A 26104-nucleotide genomic window follows, 5' to 3' on the forward strand; every position below is an offset into this window, starting at 1 on the left:
ACTACCTAAAGAAAACTTGACAATTTTCCATCGTTTTTAAAACATCCTTTTTGTTAATATTTAGGGTGTGGTTTTTAAAACGTTTTTAAAATGTTGTACTGCAACATTATTTATTAATGAAAATACAACGTTGTAAAAACTTTTGTGTTTGTATTTTTAATCTGATCATAATCTCTTTGTCCTACGATGTACTATCTATATGACTTTAAAGCTTGGTGTTTTGGCTTTATTCTTGAGCATTTAATTTCCCGTCTTCTGTCTCCAGTACAGCAGGAGGCGCTGCAGCTCTTTAGTCCGCAGATAAACTCACTAAAGAAAGAAAGAAAGAAAGAGCGCGCGTGTGATGTGTTTGTGTATCCTCAGTGTTTTCTCTCTTGCGTGTTTTCATTCAGTGTAAACAGTCTCTTGTCTCATTGTATTTAAGTGTTGAGACATTGAGTAGGAACTGATCTGTCCATGCTGGATATATTGATGATTTAAAATCATCACAGAAATCTCTCAGCTGAAGAAAGAGTTGGCGTTACTGGAGACAATGCTGAGGTCAAGAGGAGATTAAGCAATGAAACGAGAGGTTTGTTCAGCTTAAACATCATTTACCTGAATCAGAAAACATCAAATCATTTTTAATCTTACTGTCTGTGTGTGTTGTGTTGTCAGGATGTGGATTGTTGTGAATCTTCAGTGTATGTGACTGATGATGGGAGTCTGGATTCAGTGTGGATGAGCAGAGATCAGAGCCGCACACCACAGCCACTGCTGGACTCTAAACTCTCTGAAGAGAAATCCAGACACACAGAGGACTCCGAGCTCAGTCTGACTTTACTCTGTTATACTGAGTCAAAGCCCACAGACACTCAGGACACTACAGTGTGTGACAGTAAACAGAGCTTACAGGAGGATCAAACCTCCACAGAGTCTCTGGATTCTGTCTGTAACGCTGGAGAACAGCAGCAGATCCTGCAGACCACACTGAAGATGTGTTCAGTTAAACTCATCGACTGCACGAACCTCATGATGAAGATTAAAACTGAACCCACAGAAATCAAACCTGAACCCACAGAAATCAAACCTGAACCCACAGAAATCAAACCTGAACCCACAGAAATCAAAACTGAACCCACAGAAATCAAAACCGAACCCACAGAAATCAAAACCGAACCCACAGAAATCAAAACCGAACCCACAGAAACCAAACCTGAACCCACAGAAATCAAAACTGAACCCACAGAAGAGGAAGGTCGAAATGAGGAACATGATGATTTTAATCCATCAGGTATGTTTCCTTAATAATAGTTGTGTTTTGAACATTTTTAACTGTCATGTGAGCAACGGTTTTGGGTTTTCAGTTATAAACTCACTAATTAAAAGACCAAAAAGGGTAAGTACTAAAATGTTAAATGAGTTTAAGATATCTTTAATACTTATTGAGGAACAGGCATGTGGGCTTAAAGGGTTAGTTCACCCTAAAATGATAATTTGATCATAAATCACTTACTCCTGAATTGTCCTTAACCCCGAAGTGCTCCGATTGTCTTCAGATCACATTTTTAGATATTTTTATTGAATTCGGGAGGCGTCTGTCTGTCACATTGACTTTAGTTAGTGTCACAATCCTTTCCTCAGAAAATAATGAAGGCCCATCAGTCGTTCAATAATATAATAATATTATGAAGTGAAGAGAACACTTTTGTAGCGAAACCAAAACGAATGATTTTTTAATAATTTGTTCTCCTCGTTGGTTGTTCATGAGCAGACCACAGCACGTCACCTGCTGATGTAGTTGGGAATGTTTTTTTTTTCTGTTTATACGCTTCTGTATTTAAGCCATTATGCAAACATGGTCAACCCGCGGGCCAAACCCGACCCCCAAGGTAATTTGATCCAGCCCTTTATGTAGTCTGTAAAAAAAGACATCTCCAATAAATTTAGTACCTTAGAAAACGGGCCCAACAGTTACGAATTGATGAGTGTGCGTCTGTTTCATACAGCATGAGCTGCAGAGCGCGAGTCACGTGAATGGTGCGAGCAGCTGTGTCATGCGCCATTCAGACAGCCAACGACAAGCAGTAGCAGTACCATTCATTTCAATGGATACCTGGCGACATCCGGCGACACGAGCGAAAGTGACTGTTGGCGACCGTATGGGCGTGTACAGCGACGCGAGAAAGTTATAAATATAAGCACCTGACCCCCTCACCCCTCGTTCATACAGCCAGCGAGACAAGCTGTGTGTCGCTTGTCTCTTTCAATGAGGCGTTTCTAAATCTGCTTGTCATAAACACATGAGTACCATCCACGCCAGTAACTGACGAGAGAAGGGTGACGTGAACTCCACTGCTTTGTTCTCATTGGTAGTCGCTCCCGAAAGTCGCTCAACATTTGCATAAAGTTAAACTTTTCTTAACTTTCTCGCGTCGCTGGACACGCCCATACGGTCGCCAACGGTCACTGTCGCTCGTGTCGCCGGAAGTCGCCAGGTTTCCATTGAAATGAATGAGATCGCGTCGCTCTGCTACTGCTTGTCGTTGGCTGTCTGAACGAGGGGTCATTCAGACAGCCAGCGACGTTATCGCTGTGTGTCGCTTGTCTCTTTCAATGAGGCGTTTCTAAATCTGCTTGTCATAAACAAATGAGTACCATCCACCCCGGTAACTGACGAGAGAAGGATGACGTGAACTCCACTGCTTTGTTCTCATTGGTAGTCGCTCCCGAAAGTCGCTCGACATTTGCATTTTTTTTTACCTCTGCGAGCTATAGCAAGTTTGATAAAGTTGATGTATGAATAAATGCATAGATAAACAGCGTTTTGTCAACAGCCATTTCATAAACTATAACAACAAAATATAAATTATTCGGACTAGGGATGTTCTTCGATTAATTGTCGATAAGAATTAAATTGATAAAACGATTGTTAAAAAAGCAGGCACGTGTGCACGGCGCAAAGCACATACTGCCGGTGAAAACAAGCTGTAGAAGTAAAACTAGCCATGAGCACAGTGATGCTCACACACACCTGGGCTTTTTAACATCATGCGAGACGAGGCTGCCTGCTAATGTAACGAAATAGCATCAGCAGTGGATCTGAATACAAAAAAGACCTTCAACACAACTTCCGTATTTATGACCGGAAATATAAGTAAGTAAATTTTATTTATCCAGCGCCTTTCACAGACAAGGTCACAAAGCGCTTTACAATTAAAAATGTACAACATAATAAAAATAAGCTAAAAAAGAAAATAAATCAATAAAACACATAAAATGATAAATATGACAAGAACCTAGATTACTCAAAAGCTAACCTGAACAAATGAGTCTTCCCTTGTCCCTTAAAAATGTCCACATTCTCAGCAAACCTAATACTGGTTGGCAAAGCATTCCAGAGTCTGGGTGCCATAGCGGCAAAGGCTCTCTCCCCACATGTCTTTAAACTTCAACCGTGTCTCCCCATCGTGATGTCAATCAACCATCACAATGGACGATGATATCGTCCATCCGCACAACCCTAGTCCACGGCTCACCCTTCCCTTTGAAACACATAGAGAAGCTATGGTAGCCGCCACCGGACAAACATGTCATCGTCGGAGACAACTTAGTAAATAAAACAAAATTGTCCTTTAAGGGCTACTGTAGAAAAATGGCAGCACAAAATGGTGACTTCCATGTAAGGGGGCCCTCGGTGTATGTAGATAAAAAGGTCTCGTTTTAAGTTAATAAACACATTACGGTTCATTATGAAAGGTCTTTATACACCCCTGATAATATAGTTTTGTATATTATTTTGCATTTCTGTCAAAAGATCCTTCTAAAAATTACACACTGCACCTTTAAGTGAGAAAAAAAGTGAATTGCGGTAATCAATACAGGAAGAAATGAAAGCATGAATAAGTATCTCTAGTTCTGACTGAAATATGCAATAGTCATGGAAAGCTACTTCCTCCACAGTCAAGGCAAAGTAAAAAGCCATATATGTTCCATTCATTCCCTGTTGATGCTGAAGTTACAGTGTTTCCCACAGATCTGAAATTTACTTGTGGTGGTAGCTGGTGAAAAGGGCGATCATTATTATCCACCGACAAAAAATGGTCTACTATACATGTAACAAAGAACTAATAATGTGTGACACAACACAATACTTTGATTTATAAAACATTCATATTAATTTCACATTATAGTTCATTAATCTAACCACCCCAAACTTTTTTTGCCATAAACAAAGCTGACACTGTTTGTCAAAGCACCACGAAAACACTTTATGTTTTTGCACTGATATATGAAGCAATTTGATGACCCGTTTTATCAAACTCAATTATATACAATACTATGTATACTATAGCCTATATAGACAGTGCAGGTCTATAGATTATAAATGTGACTGATGTTATAATGTTAATAACTTCTATAAGATAGGCACTTTTACTGCTTCTGCTTTCTATTTCTCTTTTGCCGATTAAAAAAAGCTTAATCCACTAATTATTTCAGATTTAAAAGTCTACTTGCTGTCCCGATGACAGACTTTACATTACAGCTTTGCGTTTTTTATATCCTGAGTCAGCTAGAGCTTTGCTCATTCAGTATTAGCACTGCTTTTTGCTACAATCTCTGTGCAAACTGTTTAGATTTTAGTAAAGATATTGTCTATTAATAGTAAGATTATAAAAAAATGGGATAAAGAAAATGAAGCGGCGCGTGGTTGTGACAAGAGCCAGTTGCTATCGCCATAGAAACCGGAGGCACGCTAAAACAGCACTCGAGCTTTAGCGCGGTAGCGCTCACGGCCGTTCTCCGATCGACTCGGGTTTTACACACAATATTAATCAGACTTGGGACCCGAAGTAATGAACTAGGACTGACCCGGACCCATCTGACCATTTAAAATATAAACCCGAAACCGTACGGGTCCCGCGTCCTCAGTGAAGAAAGACCTCTAATGGTAAAACTCTGCTCAAGTTCAGAAACATGAAAGGATACAATGTGACACTGAGGTTGCTTCGCGTCGCGCCCAATTCATTGAGAAACAGAGAGCACGTGAACGGACACTCAACCGGAGAGACACAACGTGCTTGCACGCAAAATGAAGCCAACTTAGATGCTATAAACACATATGCACATAAGCATATGCGACCATTTTGGTCGCAGTGTGTTCCCTGGCTGCTCCGTATGTGCTGCTGCAGTTGATCCAGTTTGCCGCGCTGGATGATGAGTTTATGACGCGTGCATCATCTTCACGGTCACCCGACCCCCACCTCTCTCTCGCGCTCTCTCTTTCGCGCGCTCTCTCTCCAAAACACGGGTCATCCAGTCGAGTTCAGAAAATACGGAAATTCGTAAAGTGATTTTTTTTTTACCTGGGCGGGTCGCAATTTACCTGGGCGCAGCGCCCAAGTAGAGCCTATGTATGGGAAACACTGCAGTTAGTTTTTACGCTTTTTGAGTTTTTTTCTTTTTGGTGACAGAGTTTTCCTCCACGAGTCGTGTCACATCAGCAAATGTAATATTTGGCAAATCTTTTAACAAAGTTGTGTGGACTCTCAGATCCATTTAAAACTTGACAGGAACTCCGCTTCACAACGATTACGTATTTCCGGTTATGGTCTATTACAAAATCCGTTTAGGATCCTGAAAGCAAAGACTCTCTTCAGGGAAGCCTACAAGATTACAATTATTTAATCAATTGTCTGAAATGAGCATGTTCAGAAACAACACAAGCAGCTTTCTTTAAAAAAACTCGCAAGTGGACAAAAGAGGCAGATTTAAAGTGTAAGTGGAATGTGTAAACGGGAATGTGTCTCTCTCGTCCACTTCTAATCCAATCGACCAAAGGTGTCTTAATAACCAGGTGTAAAAATTAGGGCTGGGTATCGATTCAGATGTTCCAGATCGATTCAATTTCGATTCACAAGCTATCAAAACGATTCGATTCTCGGTTCAATTTTCGATTCCGGTTCTCGGGACGGTTTTTATACTCTATTCAACTCAATTAATATAGATTTAAAGGAGCATTTCACCCGTAGAAACATTAATCTTTATTGAAAATGTGTCGTATTTGTAGTCGAAATGTAACATACATTTTGAATTTGGTGCCTATTTGACAGAGAAAGGGGGTGTTTGTAGTCTCACTCCCTCAACAAAGATGGACTTCCTTCTTTTATTGATGCAAAATGATGATTTTTACATCATTGAAAGAAGGAAGTGCAACACTGAAATCTGTGCGTGTGTCTCAATCAGCTCCCTTGTTCAGTAGTCAGGGCACTGATCAGGGAGTCGGCCATTTTAAGGGCTGTCTCAATCGCAAAATCCGTTCAGTGCACTGAAACGTTCGTTCCCTAAAAATTCCCACAATGCAACGCAAAAACCAGTGAGCATCGATGGTCCCTATGTTCCCTAACCGGAAATCACGTGACCTTTTCTGAAGCTCGCCAACCGAACATCACGTGATCCAACTCAAACTTTATGAAATGTTACAGAACTTTTATAAAGACAAACGTTTGTTTTAGTTGTAAATATAAACACACATTGCTACACAGTAAGGGACCACAATCTACTCAATATTTAAAATAATAATATTTATTTAAAATTGTAAATATATTTATTACATTTAAAATGTAATTATATGCCTCCAATTTTATGCACAGATATGTAAGAGAATAATGACAGCATTTTTCACAATGTACTGTTTTTAAAATTAAGTCAGAGAGATGTTGGTTTTGCCGGTTGTTGATGAGTAACAGCTGTGAGTGATTACAACGCGCTTAAGCAGCCACGTGACAGAAAAATAACATTGTCCCAATGTGAAGTGAGCTAGGGTCCTTACCAGTGCCCGAACCTGTGCACACGATATAGCGATTCACGACTTTGGGAGCTAGGGAACAAATTGAGACACACTGTGTATTTCTCCTGTCTCAGCAGCAAGTGAGGAAATGATGCATGACCATTCAAAAACATGACTGGGGTTCTAACTATACAAAGCATAATGCAAATGGGTGAAGTGTCCCTTTAATACAAATACTATGTTAATAAAAAAGAACAGTGAGTGAACAGCAGTTTACAAGTGGGTAATTAATAAAAAGAAATTAAAAGCCAGAACACTATCGTTGTCGTCTTGCTTGCGAAATTTAAAATGCTTCCATACCTCTTGCTTTTTATGTGAAAGTGGCATTAACGTCGATGAAGCACCTAAAACCGCCATTTTAAGCACTGAATGAAAGAATGACAGGCTCCTTGGTAACATCGCGCAAGGCAAAAAAGAGGGTGACATCTAGTGAAGAAGACATTCAGAAAAAAAAAATGATTCTGCTCTTTGAGAATCAATTCTGAATCGATCACGTTAAAAAAAAAAAACGATTAATCGAGAAATAGATTTTTTTTTGCCCAGCCCTAGTAAAAATGTTGTGAAGACACCGCGTGACTGCTGCTGCCTGAACTGAGATACCAATGACTGAAGTAAATGGCAAGGGCGTTGTCTGGTGTCACTACACAGTGACCTGGGCGATCTGCTGGACAAACAAGTACTTGCATCATTCAAAAACATTTCTTTGTTCTGTGAAAAACTTTCGTATCGGCTGCATATCTGTGGCTTACACGCCGATACAGATATATCTGCGACATTCTCATATGGCCGATAAAATCGGCAAACCAATAAATCGGTCGGGCTCTGTTTATTACCTTATATGCAAAGAGGGAGTGATTGTTACTATTATAAGGGTTTGTTCAGTTAAGTAGTGTTGTTGTAATTGTGTTAAAAACAGTAATATAACAGTAAATAAAAAATGGTTCAGCATATTGGTTATCAGGCAAATAAGTTCAAAATAGTCGGTATCGGTTTAAAAAAAACATTATTGGTCGATCTCTACTGAAGACAATCGGAGCACTTGGGGGTTTAGAACGACACAGGGAAAAGTGATCATTTTGGGGTGAACTATCCCTTTAAAAAATACTTCATCTCATTCTAGAAGTGTCATCATATAAAAGTCGTTGTCTGTACAAATAAAAAAATATTGCTCCGTTTGACGACTCCTACAAAAATGTGGATTACTCACAAATAATCATGCATTACATTAAGGCGCGATTTCCCAGACAGTGATCAGACTAGTCCTAGACTAAAATAAATGTAAGAGCTGTTCATACTGAAAACAACTTGCACTGACATATCATAAAATACACGAGTGCCCTTTGTTTGGCCTCAAAATGCACACCAGTAATGTTTTTAGTAAGGCATGTTTGTTAAAACTAATTATATTTCATAAGGCCCAGTCCTGATTTAAGCTAATCCCTGTCTGGAAAACCAGCACTATATGTTTTGTCATTGATCACTAGTTATATTGTTATTATTTTAATAAAATATTAACAAAAATAATTAATTTTTTTGTTGCTGTATACAAATTTTAGTTTATTTGTTGTGCAATGACCCATCTGTAATAACAGGACTGACACCTGTCTCCTGTCTATATGTGTGAATCTAGAAAAGATACAGAATCTCAATTCTTCATCCTTCTTTGTGTAAATAAGAGTGAAAAGACAATTTAATTGTTTCATGTTTCTTTCAGATGTGAAGAGTGATTCATGTTTGGATATAGAAGTAACGTCCTCAACATCATTCAGCTCACAGAGACATTTAGAGAGACATGAGAGAAAACACACAGAACAGAAACTCTTCACCAGATCTGAGATCAGCTTTACTACCTTACAAGAGAAGAAACTTCATTCAGAAGACCACAGAGAGAAGAAGAAGAAGTTGTTTCACTGTGAGCAGTGTGGGAGGATTTGTGTATCATTCTCTAAACTAAATATTCACATGAGGACACACAGTGGTGAAAAGCCTTTCAACTGCACTGAATGTGGAAAATACTTCAAAACCAAACACAATCTTAAAGTTCATCAGAGAATTCATACAGGAGAAAAACCTTACAAATGCACTGAGTGTGAAAAGAGCTTCTCTAATTCATCTAATTTAAGAGTTCATCATCAGAGAGTTCATACTGGAGAAAAAACGTACGAGTGTCCTCACTGTGAGAAGAGATTTAGCTGTAAACGTGGTCTGAAGACTCATGTGCGTTCACACACCAATAAGAGACCGCATCAGTGCAGTGAATGTGGAAAAACCTTTAGGGATTCACGTTTATTAAAAAAACACCAGAATATTCACTTTAAAGAGAAACTCTATCAGTGTCCATACTGTGATAAACGTTTCTGCCACAACTATAAGCTGATAATCCATGAGAGAGTTCACACTGGAGAAAAACCTTACAAATGCTCTCAATGTGACAAGACTTTTCACCGTTCACGTAACTTAAAATTCCATCAAACAGTTCACACTGGAGAAAAACCTTACAAATGCTCTCAATGTGACAAGACTTTTCACCGTTCACGTAACTTAAAATTCCATGAGAGAGTTCACACTGGAGAGAAACCTCATCACTGTAGTGTCTGTGGGAAGAGTTTTAGTCGCCAATCAAACTTACTAAGTCACCAAAAAGTTCATACAGGTGAAAGACCTTACAAATGCTCTCAGTGTGACAAGACGTTTACTTTTTCATCTAACTTAAAAGGCCATCAGAGAGTTCATACTGGAGAGAAACCTTACGTCTGCGCTCAATGTGGAAAGCGCTTCTCTAGTTCATCTCAATTCATAGAGCATCAGAGAGTTCATACTGAAAAGAAACATCATCACTGTAGTCTCTGTGGAAAGAGCTTCTCTAGATTATCTCAATTCAGAGTTCATCAAAGAGTTCATACTGGAGAGAAACCTTATCACTGTAGTGTCTGTGGGAAGAGTTTTAGTGTAAAGGATACCTTACTAAGGCACCAGAGAGTTCATACAGGTGAAAAACCTTACAAATGCTCACAGTGTGACAAGAGTTTTGCTTATTCAGGTCACTTCAGAGTCCATCAGAAAGTTCACACTGGACAGAACCTTTAACTCTTTCCACACTAGCGTTTTAAAAAAGTTGCCTGCCAGCAGCAGCATTTTTCATGATTTCTTCCAGAAAACTTACAAAATATCAAATGAAAAAACAGGCCTTCTGCTTTCAAACCAAAAAAGACGTTTCATCCTACCTTCATTAGTTATCTTGTAATCACCTGTCAAATAAGTGTTGGTTTCTTGAAAAACACCGAATTTTGAGCAAAATGCTGAGATATATGCATTTTTGTAAAGGACTTGTAATAGAAATCAGTTTCAGAGCGATCATTAAAAACATACACGGACATAAAGCTGTTGTATAAGTTGTGTAAGAGCACCACCTGTTGGATAATAGTGGTATTGCGGAAAGACGGAATTACTCGTCATTGGCAGGGAAGTATTTTTTTTCACTACAACAATGGTGGAAAACCGGAACGTAAATAATACACTGAGGAGAAGAGCATCTAAATCGCTATTAGAGGGGTGTATGATGTGCTGCTTTTGGGCTTCCAGGGCCACTTGTAGGCTATAACTACATGACTGCAGGTGAAGGTGGCAATGTGATAAATATTGCATCTACTTTGACGTATGAGTCAAGGTTAAGGGTTAGGTGTATAAAATAGAATTGGAATTGGGCCTAATAATCTATGGTGGGTTATTTGTGTATGGTGGTTAAAACATGCAAATAATAAACGTCCGCTCGACTGACCGAGCAGCTAATCAAACGTCTTGAACTTTCAGCGCCTAGCACCGTGTGCGACCTGACGTGAAGTCTTAGAAATTGCATTTTTTCAGCCAGGTGAGGTGCTAAACTGTTAAAGCGAAATTGAACCCTATATATTTTAGCCTGTTATCAGGGGGTAATTTATTTTCATTTTGCATTTTACATGAGAAAAAAATTAATTTGCACGATTTCGATAAATTGGATTGATGGTGTTGAAGCGAATTTTCGTAACGGTCTTTCATAGACTCAAAAAACAATCCAACCATCTCCATTGACTTTGTATTGTTAGAGGCTGCCTCCTTGTCATTTCTGGCTTATAACAAAAAACAGAATAATGCCTAAACGCTGCTGTGTGACAATATGTACAGCTAAGAAGCCAAAAAACCCAGAAATATGTTTTTATAAGCTGTCGACCTCAAAAAATGAGCATTTAAAGACACAAAAGTGTAAACAGGCAACTTTTCATAGTTCTCCTATTAGTAGAACTGCGTTCACTAGGGGGAAACGTAGTCTGCGAACAACTTTTCTCCTTAAAGGCGCAAAAGAGGATGTTTTTCGCCGACTGAGAATCCAAAAACGGTTACTGAGTGTTTTAAATGAGCGCATGCGTAAGAACAGCCTCCCTCCTTCACAGCTCATTTCTAGGAACGCCTTCCAAAACTCGTGCACGAATATTTGAACGAGTGTTTGTTTACCACCGGCATATGCTGTGTCGCGTCAGTGGATTCATTATGTGAAATATGATAAGATAATAAACACATAAGACATTAAAGCGTTAGATCAGTCGACGCTAATTTACTCCCATTTCAACTAGCATGTAGCAGACTGGTCACTGCCTTACAACTACAGTACAATAACAACGTCAATGTACCTGAATAACAGTACAACAATAATTATTCCACAAAGAAAGAATAATCACTGTTACCTGTCGGGAAAATTTTTGCGAACTGCGCGTCTGTCTTGACACCTCTCTGTTCCTTCATTGCTATCCAGCGTTGAAATGTTTCTCCAATAACGACTCTGGTTACATTACGTTCTTCTGACAATTTTCTCATATTCCCAGCGGCTTTAAAAAAGTCTTTCTTTTGCGTCCTACTTTGGGTTTTTTCTCTTCCATGGTGCAAAATCGAGGAGGAAAGCAGGATCGACAATAAAAACAAACCGAAACTTAAGACGGAGTTTCATGCACTATGCGCATGCGTTACTGGAGCGCGCACGTATCTCACAAGGATCGTAATGGCAGTGATTGACAAGCCAGAGGGCCAATGATGATTGCGATGACCGCATGAGCAATTGGCTGATGTTTTTAAGGCCCTATCTTGTGTACAGATGACGTATATTAATACTATTACTTTCAGTGCGCCTAATAAATAGTCTTTTATCATTTAGTAAAGACAGTTTCAAGTAATATTGCAAAAATGTATAAAACAAAAATCCTCCTTTAAAGGCTGGGTTTTACTGTTCGACAGCTTATAAAAACTTGGCATTCACACACAGAGACTGGAAAGGTCCCGGAAGACACGTGACCTGTTTGAAGTCCTGCACTTTCTTCTCGGCAGTGTCTGAAGTTTACTTATTATTCATTATTTCTCTCTCCAGAAACCACTCGCGTGCATTTTTGATAACGATATATCTTGTTGCGATGACGCGTGGGCATTTTTGTGTGTAATGAGATAATTTGAGCATGTGACACAATATTCTTTTATGCTGCTGAATGATCTCTGTTTCAGCGCTAATAGTGATGAGCTAACTTACATAATATCTGCTTCAGTCCAGTTTGCTGTCATTTCTCCTCGTCATTGTTGTTCTGCATATAAATCTCTCGACTCTCGTTTTAAAGAGCTATACCATAACTTAATTGTTGTGATGACATTCAGAAGATTAACGGGACATGTTTGCGCTCACACAGAAGCGTGTCTAGCAATTTTATGAGTATTTTCTGTGACCAAAGTGCTGTGTGAATGGGGTGTATGTGTGTGGTTGTTTTATTTTCAGGCAGCAAACATACTGTAACTATATATAAAAATGATAAATGTGTCAATAAAATATGAAAACAACACAAATTAACACTATTGTATAATCTCTTTTATAAACTCTTTTGTTATGTGTTAAAATATAAATATTTTATGTTGTGTGCTATGTGATTTTAAGAATGGGTATCTAAGACCAATTCTTTGAAATTTGGATGATAATGTCTTGGCTTGGATAGGAACACACTGAGAAAGAACTGTTCAGATTATTTAGTAAATGCTTTGTTCATTTTTACAATGATTACGTCACCTGCCTTCTGCTATAGGCTTATACGCAAACATGTCACACTTTCACTGCACAGACACCATATATTGTATAACAGTTTTTTTTTTACTTTATTATTAGTATTTTAATGACAATTACAGTCGAATGTTATGTTGTAAAAAAGCAAGAAAGTCATTGTACATGTATACAGATGAAAATAAAGGCTTTAAACTTCAACTGCACTTTTATTTGCACATTCAAGAGAGAATTAATTTAAAATAATTTCTTCATATTCTTTAAAAACATTCTTTTATTTTAGGGAAAAAGGAAACAGTAGAATTCATTATCTTAAAACATAATATGATAAAAATTTGAAAATAACCTACCAGGATGATAGAAAAGAAACAGTTTTGCTACGGTATTTGTATATAGCCATGTATTTGTAGTCAGCTTTACTGAATGTGTGTATAGTCCTGACTATAAAATGCAAGTTTTACATTTAAAGGCAGGGTTTATGCTTTTGAAAAACTTTAGCTGAATAGCTGACAATAAAACTATGGCAAATCAAGTTACATCAGAAGATGTTGTGTTGATCAACAAGCACATATTGTCCGAATGAGATATTTTTAGTTTGAAGTTAAATGAACTTCTGTCCTGTCTTCCAGTGAGTTTACAGATGAAAGAAAGACACAGATGTAAAAACATTAGCTGTGCGTTTTGTGTGAAGACACTTTCTGATCATCAGATGAGTAACTGCAGTTCACCTGACAGATAACAATGAGATTAAAAACAACACAAAACACTTAAGATCAGACTGTTTTCTACATACTTACTCCAAAGATTTACCTTCAGTTTGATGGAGTATTGAGGACTGATTCTGGACAACCATCAACTGATATTTCAACATGAGTTTAGTTCAGATCAGACATGATTTAGTCTTTATTGCATTTTGGTCTGGTTTTGTTTTCGTAGTTTTGTGACTTGATTTACGTTTTTTACTACCTAAAGAAAACGTGACAATTTTCCATCGTTTTTAAAACATCCTTTTGTTAATATTTAGGGTGTGGTTTTTAAAACGTTTTTAAAATGTTGTACTGCAACATTATTTATTAATGAAAATACAACGTTGTAAAAACTTTTGTGTTTGTATTTTTAATCTGATCATAATCTCTTTGTCCTACGATGTACTATCTATATGACTTTAAAGCTTGGTGTTTTGGCTTTATTCTTGAGCATTTAATTTCCCGTCTTCTGTCTCCAGTACAGCAGGAGGCGCTGCAGCTCTTTAGTCCGCAGATAAACTCACTAAAGAAAGAAAGAAAGAAAGAGCGCGCGTGTGATGTGTTTGTGTATCCTCAGTGGTTTCTCTCTTGCGTGTTTTCATTCAGTGTAAACAGTCTCTTGTCTCATTGTATTTAAGTGTTGAGACATTGAGTAGGAACTGATCTGTCCATGCTGGATATATTGATGATTTGAAATCATCACAGAAATCTCTCAGCTGAAGAAAGAGTTGGCGTTACTGGAGACAATGCTGAGGTCAAGAGGAGATTAAGCAATGAAACGAGAGGTTTGTTCAGCTTAAACATCATTTACCTGAATCAGAAAACATCAAATCATTTGTAATCTTACTGTCTGTGTGTTGTGTTGTCAGGATGTGGATTGTTGTGAATCTTCAGTGTATGTGACTGATGATGGGAGTCTGGATTCAGTGTGGATGAGCAGAGATCAGAGCCGCACACCACAGCCACTGCTGGACTCTAAACTCTCTGAAGAGAAATCCAGACACACACAGGACTCCGAGCTCAGTCTGACTTTACTCTGTTATACTGAGTCAAAGCCCACAGACACTCAGGACACTACAGTGTGTGACAGTAAACAGAGCTTACAGGAGGATCAAACCTCCACAGAGTCTCTGGATTCTGTCTGTAACGCTGGAGAACAGCAGCAGATCCTGCAGACCAAACTGAAGATGTGTTCAGTTAAACTCATCGACTGCACGAACCTCATGATGAAGATTAAAACTGAACCCACAGAAACCAAACCTGAACTCACAGAAATCAAACCTGAACCCACAGAAATCAAAACTGAACCCACAGAAATCAAAACCGAACCCACAGAAATCAAAACCGAACCCACAGAAATCAAAACCGAACCCACAGAAATCAAAACCGAACCCACAGAAATCAAAACCGAACCCACAGAAATCAAAACCGAACCCACAGAAATCAAAACCGAACCCACAGAAACCAAACCTGAACCCACAGAAATCAAAACTGAACCCACAGAAGAGGAAGGTCGAAATGAGGAACATGATGATTTTAATCCATCAGGTATGTTTCCTTAATTATAGTTGTGTTTTGAACATTTTTAACTGTCATGTGAGCAACGGTTTTGGGTTTTCAGTTATAAACTCACTAATTAAAAGACCAAAAAGGGTAAGTACTAAAATGTTAAAGGGAGTTTAAGATATCTTTAATACTTATTGAGGAACAGGCATGTGGGCTTAAAGGGTTAGTTCACCCTAAAATGATAATTTGATCATAAATCACTTACTCCTGTATTGTCCTTAACCCTGAAGTGCTCCGATTGTCTTCAGATCACATTTTTAGATATTTTTATTGAATTCGGGAGGCGTCTGTCTGTCACATTGACTTTAGTTAGTGTCACAATCCTTTCCTCAGAAAATAATGAAGGCCCATCAGTCGTTCAATAATATAATAATATTATGAAGTGAAGAGAACACTTTTGTAGCGAAACCAAAACGAATGATTTTTTAATAATTTGTTCTCCTCGTTGGTTGTTCATGAGCAGACCACGGCACGTCACCTGCTGATGTAGTTGGGAATGTTTTTTTTTTCTGTTTATACGCTTCTGTATTTAAGCCATTATGCAAACATGGTCAACCCGCGGGCCAAACCCGACCCCCAAGGTAATTTGATCCAGCCCTTTATGTAGTCTGTAAAAAAAGACATCTCCAATAAATTTAGTACCTTAGAAAACGGGCCCAACAGTTACGAATTGATGAGTGTGCGTCTGTTTCATACAGCATGAGCTGCAGAGCGCGAGTCACGTGAATGGTGCGAGCAGCTGTGTCATGCGCCATTCAGACAGCCAACGACAAGCAGTAGCAGTACCATTCATTTCAATGGAAATCCGGCGACACGAGCGAAAGTGACTGTTGGCGACCGTATGGGCGTGTACAGCGACGCGAGAAAGTTATAAATATAAGCACCTGACCCCCTCACCCCTCGTTCATACAGCCAGCGAGACAAGCTGTGTGTCGCTTGTCTCTTTCAATGAGGCGTTTCTAAATCTGCTTGTCATAAACACATGAGTACCATCCACGCCAGTAACTGACGAGAGAAGGGTGACGTGAACTCCACTGCTTTGTTCTCATTGGTAGTCGCTCCCGAAAGTCGCTCAACATTTGCATAAAGTTAAACTTTTCTTAACTTTCTCGCGTCGCTGGACACGCCCATACGGTCGCCAACGGTCACTGTCGCTCGTGTCGCCGGAAGTCGCCAGGTTTCCATTGAAATGAATGAGATCGCGTCGCTCTGCTACTGCTTGTCGTTGGCTGTCTGAACGAGGGGTCATTCAGACAGCCAGCGACGTTATCGCTGTGTGTCGCTTGTCTCTTTCAATGAGGCGTTTCTAAATCTGCTTGTCATAAACAAATGAGTACCATCCACCCCGGTAACTGACGAGAGAAGGATGACGTGAACTCCACTGCTTTGTTCTCATTGGTAGTCGCTCCCGAAAGTCGCTCGACATTTGCATTTTTTTTTACCTCTGCGAGCTATAGCAAGTTTGATAAAGTTGATGTATGAATAAATGCATAGATAAACAGCGTTTTGTCAACAGCCATTTCATAAACTATAACAACAAAATATAAATTATTCGGACTAGGGATGTTCTTCGATTAATTGTCGATAAGAATTAAATTGATAAAACGATTGTTAAAAAAGCAGGCACGTGTGCACGGCGCAAAGCACATACTGCCGGTGAAAACAAGCTGTAGAAGTAAAACTAGCCATGAGCACAGTGATGCTCACACACACCTGGGCTTTTTAACATCATGCGAGACGAGGCTGCCTGCTAATGTAACGAAATAGCATCAGCAGTGGATCTGAATACAAAAAAGACCTTCAACACAACTTCCGTATTTATGACCGGAAATATAAGTAAGTAAATTTTATTTATCCAGCGCCTTTCACAGACAAGGTCACAAAGCGCTTTACAATTAAAAATGTACAACATAATAAAAATAAGCTAAAAAAGAAAATAAATCAATAAAACACATAAAATGATAAATATGACAAGAACCTAGATTACTCAAAAGCTAACCTGAACAAATGAGTCTTCCCTTGTCCCTTAAAAATGTCCACATTCTCAGCAAACCTAATACTGGTTGGCAAAGCATTCCAGAGTCTGGGTGCCATAGCGGCAAAGGCTCTCTCCCCACATGTCTTTAAACGAGTATGCGGCATATATAGCAGATTTTGGTTATTAGACCTGAGAGACTGAAGTGGGTTATGAAGATGAATTACATCAGCCAGATAAGCAGGGGCTGACCATGTTAAGCCCTATATGTCAAGGTTAGAATTTTTAATTGGATCCTGTAAGTGTTGTTCTCATTTTCTTGTTCTTGGCGTTCGCTGAACTCTGGGTTTATATCTTAAACTGCCACTTCAGTGCACTATAGCCACATAGCTAACATAGCATGTAACAATGAGCACGATCTCTCGAGACACTACAATAGGCTGCTTAAAAATTATTAATATGGGCTGTTCTCTGTACAAAATAAAATATTTTTAAGTTATTTTAAGTTAAATGTACAACATGTAAAAAGACAAGATTCTAGCAATGTCAAGATCAAATGCCTGACAGGATATTTTTACAGACTAACACACGTCACGTCTCAGGCATAGACGACAGTATTTAAAATAGCATATATGCATTAGTTGTATTTTCAATTTAATTTATAGAGCAATTCCCGCAAAGATTTTAGGTTAAATAACTATAGTCTATAGAAGAGAGTTAGTCTATGTCAACTCTCAGCGGAGTGGGGCGTAAAAATTAGGGCTGGGTATTGATTCAGATGTTCCAGATCGATTCAATTTCGATTCACAAGCTATCAAAACGATTCGATTCAAGGTTCAATTTTCGATTCCGGTTCTCGGGACGGTTTTTATACTCTATTCAACTCAATTAATATAGATTTAAAGGAGCATTTCACCCGTAGAAACATTAATCTTTATTGAAAATGTGTCGTATTTGTAGTCGAAATGTAACATACATTTTGAATTTGGTGCCTATTTGACCGAGAAAGGGGGTGTTTGTAGTCTCACTGCCTCAACAAAGATGGACTTCCTTCTTTTATTGATGCAAAATGATGATTTTTACATCATTGAAAGAAGGAAGTGCAACACTGAAATCTGTGCGTGTGTCTCAATCAGCTCCCTTGTTCAGTAGTCAGGGCACTGATCAGGGAGTCGGCCATTTTAAGGGCTGTCTCAATCGCAAAATCCGTTCAGTGCACTGAAACGTTCGTTCCCTAAAAATTCCCACAATGCAACGCAAAAACCAGTGAGCATCGATGGTCCCTATGTTCCCTAACCGGAAATCACGTGACCTTTTCTGAAGCTCGCCAACCGAACATCACGTGATCCAACTCAAACTTTATGAAATGTTACAGAACTTTTATAAAGACAAACATTTGTTTTAGTTGTAAATATAAACACACATTGCTACACAGTAAGGGACCACAATCTACTCAATATTTAAAATAATAATATTTATTTAAAATTGTAAATATATTTATTACATTTAAAATGTAATTATATGCCTCCAATTTTATGCACAGATATGTAAGAGAATAATGACAGCATTTTTCACAATGTACTGTTTTTAAAATTAAGTCAGAGAGATGTTGGTTTTGCCGGTTGTTGATGAGTAACAGCTGTGAGTGATTACAACGCGCTTAAGCAGCCACGTGACAGAAAAATAAGTGAACATTGTCCCAATGTGAAGTGAGCTAGGGTCCTTACCAGTGTCCGAACCTGTGCACACGATATAGCGATTCACGACTTTGGGAGCTAGGGAACAAATTGAGACACACTGTGTATTTCTCCTGTCTCAGCAGCAAGTGAGGAAATGATGCATGACCATTCAAAAACATGACTGGGGTTCTAACTATACAAAGCATAATGCAAATGGGTGAAGTTTCCCTTTAATACAAATACTATGTTAATAAAAAAGAACAGTGAGTGAACAGCAGTTTACAAGTGGGTAATTAATAAAAAGAAATTAAAAGCCAGAACACTATCGTTGTCGTCTTGCTTGCGAAATTTAAAATGCTTCCATACCTCTTGCTTTTTATGTGAAAGTGGCATTAACGTCGATGAAGCACCTAAAACCGCCATTTTAAGCACTGAATGAAAGAATGACAGGCTCCTTGGTAACATCGCGCAAGGCAAAAAAGAGGGTGACATCTAGTGAAGAAGACATTCAGAAAAAAAAATGATTCTGCTCTTTGAGAATCAATTCTGAATCGATCACGTTAAAAAAAAAAAAACGATTAATCGAGAAATAGATTTTTTTTTGCCCAGCCCTAGTAAAAATGTTGTGAAGACACCGCGTGACTGCTGCTGCCTGAACTGAGATACCAATGACTGAAGTAAATGGCAAGGGCGTTGTCTGGTGTCACTACACAGTGACCTGGGCGATCTGCTGGACAAACAAGTACTTGCATCATTCAAAAACATTTCTTTGTTCTGTGAAAAACTTTCGTATCGGCTGCATATCTGTGGCTTACACGCCGATACAGATATATCTGCGACATTCTCATATGGCCGATAAAATCGGCAGACCAATAAATCGGTCGGGGTCTGTTTATTACCTTATATGCAAAGAGGGAGTGATTGTTACTATTATAAGGGTTTGTTCAGTTAAGTAGTGTTGTTGTAATTGTGTTAAAAACAGTAATATAACAGTAAATAAAAAATGGTTCAGCATATTGGTTATCAGGCAAATAAGTTCAAAATAGTCGGTATCGGTTTAAAAAAACATTATTGGTCGATCTCTACTGAAGACAATCGGAGCACTTGGGGGTTTAGAACGACACAGGGAAAAGTGATCATTTTGGGGTGAACTATCCCTTTAAAAAAATACTTCATCTCATTCTAGAAGTGTCATCATATAAAAGTCGTTGTCTGTACAAATTAAAAAATATTGCTCCGTTTGACGACTCCTACAAAAATGTGGATTACTCACAAATAATCATGCATTACATTAAGGCGCGATTTCCCAGACAGTGATCAGACTAGTCCTAGACTAAAATAAATGTAAGAGCTGTTCATACTGAAAACAACTTGCACTGACATATCATAAAATACATGAGTGCCCTTTGTTTGGCCTCAAAATGCACACCAGTAATGTTTTTAGTAAGGCATGTTTGTTAAAACTAATTATATTTCATAAGGCCCAGTCCTGATTTAAGCTAATCCCTGTCTGGAAAACCAGCACTATATGTTTTGTCATTGATCACTAGTTATATTGTTATTATTTTAATAAAATATTAACAAAAATAATTAATTTTTTGTTGCTGTATACAAATTTTAGTTTATTTGTTGTGCAATGACCCATCTGTAATAACAGGACTGACACCTGTCTCCTGTCTATATGTGTGAATCTAGAAAAGATACAGAATCTCAATTCTTCAACCTTCTTTGTGTAAATAAGAGTGAAAAGACAATTTAATTGTTTCATGTTTCTTTCAGATGTGAAGAGTGATTCATGTTTGGATATAGAAATAACGTCCTCAACATCATTCAGCTCACAGAGACATTTAGAGAGACATGAGAGAAAACACACAGAACAGAAACTCTTCACCAGATCTGAGATCAGCTTTACTACCTTACAAGAGAAGAAACTTCATTCAGAAGACCACAGAGAGAAGAAGAAGAAGTTGTTTCACTGTGAGCAGTGTGGGAGGATTTGTGTATCATTCTCTAAACTAAATATTCACATGAGGATACACAGTGGTGAAAAGCCTTTCAACTGCACTGAATGTGGAAAATACTTCAAAACCAAACACAATCTTAAAGTTCATCAGAGAATTCATACAGGTGAAAAACCTTACAAATGCACTGAGTGTGAAAAGAGCTTCTCTAATTCATCTAATTTAAGAGTTCATCATCAGAGAGTTCATACTGGAGAAAAAACGTACGACTGTCCTCACTGTGAGAAGAGATTTAGCTGTAAACGTGGTCTGAAGACTCATGTGCGTTCACACACCAATAAGAGACCGCATCAGTACAGTGAATGTGGAAAAACCTTTAGGGATTCACGTTTATTAAAAAAACACCAGAATATTCACTTTAAAGAGAAACTCTATCAGTGTTCACACTGTGATAAATGTTTCTGCCACAACTATAAGCTGATAATCCATGAGAGAGTTCACACTGGAGAAAAACCTTACAAATGCTCTCAATGTGACAAGACTTTTCACCGTTCACGTAACTTAAAATTCCATCAAACAGTTCACACTGGAGAAAAACCTTACAAATGCTCTCAATGTGACAAGACTTTTCACCGTTCACGTAACTTAAAATTCCATGAGAGAGTTCACACTGGAGAGAAACCTCATCACTGTAGTGTCTGTGGGAAGAGTTTTAGTCGCCAATCAAACTTACTAAGTCACCAAAAAGTTCATACAGGTGAAAGACCTTACAAATGCTCTCAGTGTGACAAGACGTTTACTTTTTCATCTAACTTAAAAGGCCATCAGAGAGTTCATACTGGAGAGAAACCTTACGTCTGCGCTCAATGTGGAAAGCGCTTCTCTAGTTCATCTCAATTCATAGAGCATCAGAGAGTTCATACTGAAAAGAAACATCATCACTGTAGTCTCTGTGGAAAGAGCTTCTCTAAATTATCTCAATTCAGAGTTCATCAAAGAGTTCATACTGGAGAGAAACCTTATCACTGTAGTGTCTGTGGGAAGAGTTTTAGTGTAAAGGATACCTTACTAAGGCACCAGAGAGTTCATACAGGTGAAAAACCTTACAAATGCTCACAGTGTGACAAGAGTTTTGCTTATTCAGGTCACTTCAGAGTCCATCAGAAAGTTCACACTGGACAGAACCTTTAACTCTTTCCACACTAGCGTTTTAAAAAAGTTGCCTGCCAGCAGCAGCATTTTTCATGATTTCTTCCAGAAAACTTACAAAATATCAAATGAAAAAACAGGCCCTCTGCTTTCAAACCAAAAAAGACGTTTCATCCTACCTTCATTAGTTATCTTGTAATCACCTGTCAAATAAGTGTTGGTTTCTTGAAAAACACCGAATTTTGAGCAAAATGCTGAGATAATTGCATTTTTGTAAAGGACTTGTAATAGAAATCAGTTTCAGAGCGATCATTAAAAACATACACGGACATAAAGCTGTTGTATAAGTTGTGTAAGAGCACCACCTGTTGGATAATAGTGGTATTGCGGAAAGACGGAATTACTCGTCATTGGCAGGGAAGTATTTTTTTTCACTACAACAATGGTGGAAAACCGGAACGTAAATAATACACTGAGGAGAAGAGCATCTAAATCGCTATTAGAGGGGTGTATGATGTGCTGCTTTTGGGCTTCCAGGGCCACTTGTAGGCTATAACTACATGACTGCAGGTGAAGGTGGCAATGTGATAAATATTGCATCTACTTTGACGTATGAGTCAAGGTTAAGGGTTAGGTGTATAAAATAGAATTGGAATTGGGCCTAATAATCTATGGTGGGTTATTTGTGTATGGTGGTTAAAACATGCAAATAATAAACGTCCGCTCGACTGACCGAGCAGCTAATCAAACGTCTTGAACTTTCAGCGCCTAGCACCGTGTGCGACCTGACGTGAAGTCTTAGAAATTGCATTTTTTCAGCCAGGTGAGGTGCTAAACTGTTAAAGCGAAATTGAACCCTATATATTTTAGCCTGTTATCAGGGGGTAATTTATTTTCATTTTGCATTTTACATGAGAAAAAAATTAATTTGCACGATTTCGATAAATTGGATTGATGGTGTTGAAGCGAATTTTCGTAACGGTCTTTCATAGACTCAAAAAACAATCCAACCATCTCCATTGACTTTGTATTGCTAGAGGCTGCCTCCTTGTCATTTCTGGCTTATAACAAAAAAACAGAATAATGCCTAAACGCTGCTGTGTGACAATATGTACAGCTAAGAAGCCAAAAAACCCAGAAATATGTTTTTATAAGCTGTCGACCTCAAAAAATGAGCATTTAAAGACACAAAAGTGTAAACAGGCAACTTTTCATAGTTCTCCTATTAGTAGAACTGCGTTCACTAGGGGGAAACGTAGTCTGCGAACAACTTTTCTCCTTAAAGGCGCAAAAGAGGATGTTTTTCGCCGACTGAGAATCCAAAAACGGTTACTGAGTTTTTTAAATGAGCGCATGCGTAAGAACAGCCTCCCTCCTTCACAGCTCATTTCTAGGAACGCCTTCCAAAACTCGTGCACGAATATTTGAACGAGTGTTTGTTTACCACCGGCATATGCTGTGTCGCGTCAGTGGATTCATTATGTGAAATATGATAAGATAATAAAAACATAAGACATTAAAGCGTTAGATCAGTCGACGCTAATTTACTCCCATTTCAACTAGCATGTAGCAGACTGGTCACTGCCTTACAACTACAGTACAATAACAACGTCAATGTACCTGAATAACAGTACAACAATAATTATTCCACAAAGAAAGAATAATCACTGTTACCTGTCGGGAAAATTTTTGCGAACTGCGCGTCTGTCTTGACACCTCTCTGTTCCTTCATTGCTATCCAGCGTTGAAATGTTTCTCCAATAACGACTCTGGTTACATTACGTTCTTCTGACAATTTTCTCATATTCCCAGCGGCTTTAAAAAAGTCTTTCTTTTGCGTCCTACTTTGGGTTTTTTCTCTTCCATGGTGCAAAATCGAGGAGGAAAGCAGGATCGACAACAAAAACAAACCGAAACTTAAGACGGAGTTTCATGCACTATGCGCATGCGTTACTGGAGCGCGCACGTATCTCACAAGGATCGTAATGGCAGTGATTGACAAGCCAGAGGGCCAATGATGATTGCGATGACCGCATGAGCAATTGGCTGATGTTTTTAAGGCCCTATCTTGTGTACAGATGACGTATATTAATACTATTACTTTCAGTGCGCCTAATAAATAGTCTTTTATCATTTAGTAAAGACAGTTTCAAGTAATATTGCAAAAATGTATAAAACAAAAATCCTCCTTTAAAGGCTGGGTTTTACTGTTCGACAGCTTATAAAAACTTGGCATTCACACACAGAGACTGGAAAGGTCCCGGAAGACACGTGACCTGTTTGAAGTCCTGCACTTTCTTCTCGGCAGTGTCTGAAGTTTACTTATTATTCATTATTTCTCTCTCCAGAAACCACTCGCGTGCATTTTTGATAACGATATATCTTGTTGCGATGACGCGTGGGCATTTTTGTGTGTAATGAGATAATTTGAGCATGTGACACAATATTCTTTTATGCTGCTGAATGATCTCTGTTTCAGCGCTAATAGTGATGAGCTAACTTACATAATATCTGCTTCAGTCCAGTTTGCTGTCATTTCTCCTCGTCATTGTTGTTCTGCATATAAATCTCTCGACTCTCGTTTTAAAGAGCTATACCATAACTTAATTGTTGTGATGACATTCAGAAGATTAACGGGACATGTTTGCGCTCACACAGAAGCGTGTCTAGCAATTTTATGAGTATTTTCTGTGACCAAAGTGCTGTGTGAATGGGGTGTATGTGTGTGGTTGTTTTATTTTCAGGCAGCAAACATACTGTAACTATATATAAAAATGATAAATGTGTCAATAAAATATGAAAACAACACAAATTAACACTATTGTATAATCTCTTTTATAAACTCTTTTGTTATGTGTTAAAATATAAATATTTTATGTTGTGTGCTATGTGATTTTAAGAATGGGTATCTAAGACCAATTCTTTGAAATTTGGATGATAATGTCTTGGCTTGGATAGGAACACACTGAGAAAGAACTGTTCAGATTATTTAGTAAATGCTTTGTTCATTTTTACAATGATTACGTCACCTGCCTTCTGCTATAGGCTTATACGCAAACATGTCACACTTTCACTGCACAGACACCATATATTGTATAACAGTTTTTTTTTTTACTTTATTATTAGTATTTTAATGACAATTACAGTCGAATGTTATGTTGTAAAAAAGCAAGGAAGTCATTGTACATGTCATGTATACAGATGAAAATAAAGGCTTTAAACTTCAACTGCACTTTTATTTGCACATTCAACAGAGAATTAATTTAAAATAATTTCTTCATATTCTTTAAAAACATCCTTTTATTTTAGGGAAAAAGGAAGCAGTAGAATTCATTATCTTAAAACATAATTAATATGATAAAAATTTGAAAATAACCAACCAGGATGATAGAAAAGAAACAGTTTTGCTACGGTATTTGTATATAGCCATGTATTTGTAGGCAATCAATCAGCTTTACTGAATGTGTGTATAGTCCTGAATATAAAATGCAAGTTTTACATTTAAAGGCAGGGTTTATGCTTTTGAAAAACTTTAGCTGACTAGCTGACAATAAAACTATGGCAAATCAAGTTACATCAGAAGACGTTGTGTTGATCAACAAGCACATATTGTCCGAATGAGATATTTTTTGTTTGAAGTTAAATGAACTTCTGTCCTGTCTTCCAGTGAGTTTACAGATGAAAGAAAGACACAGATGTAAAAACATTAGCTGTGCGTTTTGTGTGAAGACACTTTCTGATCATCAGATGAGTAACTGCAGTTCACCTGACAGATAACAATGAGATTAAAAACAACACAAAACACTTAAGATCAGACTGTTTTCTACATACTTACTCCAAAGTTTTACCTTCAGTTTGATGGAGTATTGAGGACTGATTCTGGACAATCATCAACTGATATTTCAACATGAGTTTAGTTCAGATCAGACATGATTTAGTCTTTATTGCATTTTGGTCTGGTTTTGTTTTCGTAGTTTTGTGACTTGATTTACGTTTTTTACTACCTTAAGAAAACGTGACAATTTTCCATTGTTTATAAAACATTGTTAATATTTAGGGTGTGGTTTTTAAAACGTTTTTTAAATGTTGTACTGCAAATAATTACAATGAAAATACAACGTTGTAAAAACTTTTG

At 38.0% G+C, this 26104-nt stretch overlaps 1 protein-coding gene across 1 annotated transcript; it reads left to right on the plus strand.

Moving 5' to 3' along the window:
• Nucleotides 1-559: 559 nt before the first annotated feature.
• LOC135771680 (uncharacterized) lies at nt 560-25115 on the plus strand. Its single transcript, XM_065282027.2, has 5 exons — nt 560-571; nt 658-1273; nt 8544-9913; nt 14509-15187; nt 20639-25115. The coding sequence occupies exons 1-5, from the start codon at nt 560-562 to the stop codon at nt 22009-22011; spliced, it is 4050 nt and encodes a 1349-aa protein (XP_065138099.2). The 3' UTR covers nt 22012-25115.
• The last annotated feature ends 989 nt before the right edge of the window (nt 25116-26104 follow it).

The sequence above is a fragment of the Paramisgurnus dabryanus genome, chromosome 8, assembly GCF_030506205.2.
Source record: "Paramisgurnus dabryanus chromosome 8, PD_genome_1.1, whole genome shotgun sequence".
NCBI lineage: Eukaryota > Metazoa > Chordata > Actinopteri > Cypriniformes > Cobitidae > Paramisgurnus > Paramisgurnus dabryanus.

Coding starts and splice junctions, on each gene's coding strand:
- LOC135771680 (XM_065282027.2), top strand. Junction 9,914..14,508: donor TTCACACTGGACAGAACCTT/TAACTCTTTCCA, acceptor TTGTGTTGTCAG/GATGTGGATTGTTGTGAATC. Junction 15,188..20,638: donor TGATGATTTTAATCCATCAG/GTATGTTTCCTT, acceptor TGTTTCTTTCAG/ATGTGAAGAGTGATTCATGT.